The 4,847-nt window shown below is 34.2% G+C and overlaps 1 protein-coding gene across 1 annotated transcript in view; it reads right to left on the bottom strand.

Annotated features, from left to right (window-relative positions):
• Positions 1-4,847, bottom strand: part of ASCC3 (activating signal cointegrator 1 complex subunit 3) — a 368,987-nt gene that overhangs the window by 228,901 nt on the left and 135,239 nt on the right. The window contains exon 11 of the mRNA XM_012810382.2: positions 2,155-2,319. Within this exon, the coding sequence (XP_012665836.1) occupies positions 2,155-2,319 (165 nt within the window). The remainder of the gene's footprint in view (positions 1-2,154; positions 2,320-4,847) is intronic.

The following is a 4,847-nucleotide window of genomic DNA, read 5'->3' as shown; positions in this document are numbered from 1 at the left end:
ATATTAATAAATCTTTTTGAGTTTGTGCTCTTATTTCCATAAGTTAGAATTCTACAAGTGAAAAGACAGGATTGAGTGTATTCCATTTTCACTTTTGAAAATCTAATATAATTGTTTCATGTTGATTTGGATCCCTTTTAAGCCTCTTTTTTTAATTGTAAAATGCTTTTTCTAGTTTTTAAACTTATTTTTCTTAATAATTTATCATATAAAACATTTTTATATAATACATAACTTTCCGAAGTTTTATAACCCTTTGTTATACTAAATTCCTGTACTTGGATTGGGATTAGATATATTTAGGAGATGAAATACAACAGAATTGATACCTAATTAAATATTGGGATGGGGAAAGTATTAAGGAAAAGGAAAAACTTAATTATAACACTGAGTGTTTTGGCTTGGGATCTGAGTGAACTGTGTTGCTATATATAAGTATACCAAAAAGATGACAGAGTTCTGACATGCTTAGCAATAGATTTTTGTGGGTAGAAACATATAACTGGGTTGGATTGGACTAAAAGTCAACTGGGAGGGAGACACACACACCGTGTGTAAAGTCTTAGGTTGATGTGGGCAAAGAATTATCACTGACCCAGGCTAAATATATAGGGGAAAAAAAGATGGCAAGTAAGTCTTAGAACACATAAAATTTCAAGGGTGGAAATAGGAGATAAGTGTGAGAAAAGTGTCTAAGTAGGTGATAAAAGTCAAGTAAAGAAAACTAGGACGAAGTGGCATCTTACAGACAAAGGGGGAAATGTTTCAAGATTGAGGAAATGATGAATAGTATAAAATGTCGAAAAAGTGTAGTACCAAATGTCAAAAAAGTAGTAGTGCCATGAATGAGGGTCAAAAGTAAAACTGAATAAAGATTAATATTTTCAGCAAGGTAGTAACAAAAGCTTTATTAAGCAGAGGTTATTGGAGAGGAACAGGTTTGAGGGAAGTTTTTTTGTAAAGACAGAGGGGACTTGGCAATTCTTTTAAGCTGATGTGACAGTGCCTATGGAGAGAGAGCAGGGGTAACACATGTAATGCAAGGAACAGGGTCCAAAGTGATGGGAGAAGGGACTTCAGAGACAAGGCCAAGGGTGTAATGAAAGGTGTGCTTGTGGGAGAAGAGGTTGGGTGTTTTTCTGGGTATGGAGGGGAAGAAAAGGGATGGAAATAGAGGGAGTTCAAGCACGAAAGACTCTCCTGCCAGTCAGTAGAAAGCACTGTTGCATGGCAACGGGGCCTGGCAGGATGGTGAAGAGCAACAGAGAACGGTGACGCTCAGAAAGGGTCATATGAAGGAAACGCAGAAAAGCTGCTCAGAAGTTAGAGGGTCATCTCAAGGTGAATTCAGAGTCTGCGAATGTGTAATCTACATCACATCCTGCGAATGTGCACTGATGCTCGTCTACATCACTGGAATCTCCTCCGTGAGTGATCAGCAGGCTGGCTAGAGGTGCAGACACAGTTCAACTGATTCACTGTTGTAAATGAGATAAGTAAGTGGATAAATAAGGCTATTGGCAAGAGAATAATTAGTCATGGAGTCTTGTCTATTTCATAAAGAAAATAAAGGCAGGAGAATATGAATAAAAGAAAAATAACAAAGGAGAATCAAGGAATCAAGAGCTCTTGATTAGGTAGAAAAAAAAGTATTCATCTTTTCTCTATATTCACACAATCTCCCAAAATATATCATTTAAATACTCATAAATATTCTAAGTTATCTTTTCAGATAAAGGAAAAAAAGGGTTGATGGAATATATCTTAAGAATCCTGGCACTGGGAATTTACCGATTTTACTTTGGACTATTTAGGAATAATTGATAAGATTCAAAACTAGAGATAATATGTACATGTTCCCTTTTAAATATTAACATATTAAAATTATGTCAATATTAGATTTAGCTTTGCATGGGAAGTTTAGAAAGAAAGTTTTCCTTTATTTATTCAAGTTAATTTTATGAGATTTCAATAAAATAAGATTTCGAAGAAAGAGGACTTTTAACAACAAAGTGAAATAGCTAGAGTTCTCCATACTATAATTATCTTTACTCTCATGAACCTTGCATACTAACATTTCAATTGAAAACTACATTTTAAGTTTAAAAACACACTAATCCCTCCAAAACAAGCTTATGAATAACTTCCTCTTACCTGCCGTAAAGTACGTGCAACTATGCTTTCCAATACTGGTCCTCTATCTTCATGCAGCAAATGAACTTCATCAAGAATAAGGAGTCTCACAATTTGGGAAAGAGCTACATCCCCAACACTCTTTCTTGTCACTACATCCCATTTTTCTGGTGTGGTCACAAGCATCTATAAGATAAGAAAATACCATCAAATTCAAAAGGGAAAAAAGTCACATAAATTATTTAAATTTCAACTTAGTCACTCAAAAAGAAATAATTTTGGCCATTTCTCTACACATCAAATGAAAGCATTTAAACTTTCCCACATACCTAATTTACTACAGACAGCATTCATTTTGAAAGGGCTATACTTTAAGCTATGATACTAACTGATATTTAAAAGTCATTGAACACATGAGCGGCGCCTGTGGCTCTGTGAGTAGGGCGCCAACTCCATATACCAAGGGTGGTGGGTTCGAACCTGGCCCTGTCCAGATTGCAACAACAACAAAAAATAGCAGGGCATTGTAGCGGGTAGCTGCAGTCTCAGGTGCTCGGGGGGCTGAGGCAAGAGAATCGCCTAAGCCCAAGAGCTGGAAGTTGCTGTTAGCTGTGATGCCATGGCACTCTACCGAGGGTGATAAAGTGAGACTCTGTCTCTAATAAAAAAGTCATTGAACACAGTTGGTCAGCAAATTGTAGTGTGAGGTATATAAAATACAGGCAGTCCCTGAGTTACAAACATCCAACTTACATACAACTGACACTTATGAACAGGGCTGTTACAGGTAATAGGTAAATGTCCTGTTCCAAATAACATACAAATTCACCTTCAGAAAAAACCCCACAGAACCTATCTCTTTCATAATCTGAGGACTAGCCATACACAAATTTTTATAAATGGTATCATTACAATGTTAAAAAAACCTCCACTATCTTTTAAAGTAGCTCATATACTGATAATGGACTTTATCTGAAAAGGGAAAAGAAGTGAAGAAAACATTAAAAAGACATGAAAGAAAAATAAAAAATCCACTCTAGGATTAAATCTACTTTGGATAATAATGGATTTTAAATAACACAAGATATATGTATTATCATAAACATACCCATAGATCACTTGCTAACAAATCTTTCCATTAAAACTCCTTGAAAACACATCCATTTGTTTAAAAAAAAAATCAGCAATTCTAAACTGTAACATTAAAATATAAAATGAAGCTGGTTTAGTAAATGTAAATTAGTAAATGTTAGGAGAGCACAAAGTAAACTATTAAGTTATAATAATAAATACAAAGCCTGGCTATCTACCTCACCACAAATGTAGAATACTGTGCCAGCTCTTTCTTATAATTAACTTTAGGAGACAATAATGTGGTACCAAATTGTAAAATCAAGTTTTTCCAATATCAGAAAACTATACAGGTTGAGTATCTCTAATCCAAAGATCTGAAATCCAAATGCTCCAACAAGCATTTTCTTTGAGCGGCAGGTCAGCATTTAGAAAGTTTCAGGTTTTGGAGTATTTTGGATTTCAGATTTTTGGATTAGAGATGCTTAACTTGTACCTCCAAATGTTAAAAATCCTTCCTAGCATTTTGTTTTCTATATTTTACTTTCAGTACAGTGAGAAATGCTTCATTTACATCTTTTTTGACCACTTCACTTCTCTGAACTAAAATGGCTAGAAAATAAAGTGTCACATTTCCCTAACAAATTGGGACTCATGCAAGACATTTCCATCTGCTCCTGTATTAGGGCATGGGTTAATTGTCAATATTTTAACTGTCAACTTAAATTTTTCTCAGTACATGTACTTACTCACTCAGCAGTATAAAACTCATTATTCAAAAATGTCCCAGTTTTAGCCCATCCACTGGGAAAATGGCACAGTTGAGATGCTTATACACTACCAATATGCCAAGAAATTGGTATATTTGATTTTAAAATACTTTTAGTTTGATAACAAAACCAAAGAATGTAAGACTTGCCAGAACAACTCATCTTAAACATTATTATTAAAATGTGCCTTACATTTGTATATAGTAAAATACTTAGTTTTCCATGATTATTTCATGACTATTCAATTACCCTTTTTCTCTAGGTGAAGTACATTTTTCTTTGAAGAGGGGAAGGGTAGAGAAAAATAGTAAAACTTCTAATCTGCAGTCTTTATAAATGTTTGCATAATTCACAAATGGGACATGCAGCAAAACCTTTACCAAACATTCCAGAGAGGCAGTGCTTCAATGAATGATGAATGTTTTGCCTGAATCCAAGTACTTATAGACTCATCCCAAATCTATTTTGTTGAATTTTAAGCCAAAAATTACAAAAGTGATCACAAGGACTCTTGCCAAATAATACCTATGAGAGAAATGAATTTGAGTATGAGTTTTATATTTTGTTCTTTTTTTGTTTTTACCCCATGTATAGATTTAATTAATCTAATGCTCCTTACAAACAGAAATGCAAAGATTCGATAGGTAGCAAAGACCATTACTGTATCAGCCAGTTAACAATTACAGGCAGATAATCAGCTTCCAATGTCAGACCCCAGAGCCATAGGTCAGGGTTTTCTGGGTTTATAAGAAAAAACTACATTTTTTAAATGTATTTTATTCATAGTTTTTACTCTACAAATAGTTATTAGAGAGATGAATATTAAAAAGTAAGTAATGTTACTGGAGAGGCCTGATAAAGAACTGAGTGAGA

The sequence above is a fragment of the Otolemur garnettii genome, unplaced genomic scaffold, assembly GCF_000181295.1.
Source record: "Otolemur garnettii isolate 467f Iridium unplaced genomic scaffold, OtoGar3 scaffold00132, whole genome shotgun sequence".
Lineage (NCBI taxonomy): Eukaryota > Metazoa > Chordata > Mammalia > Primates > Galagidae > Otolemur > Otolemur garnettii.
This window is presented reverse-complemented; position numbering and strand designations above follow the sequence as displayed.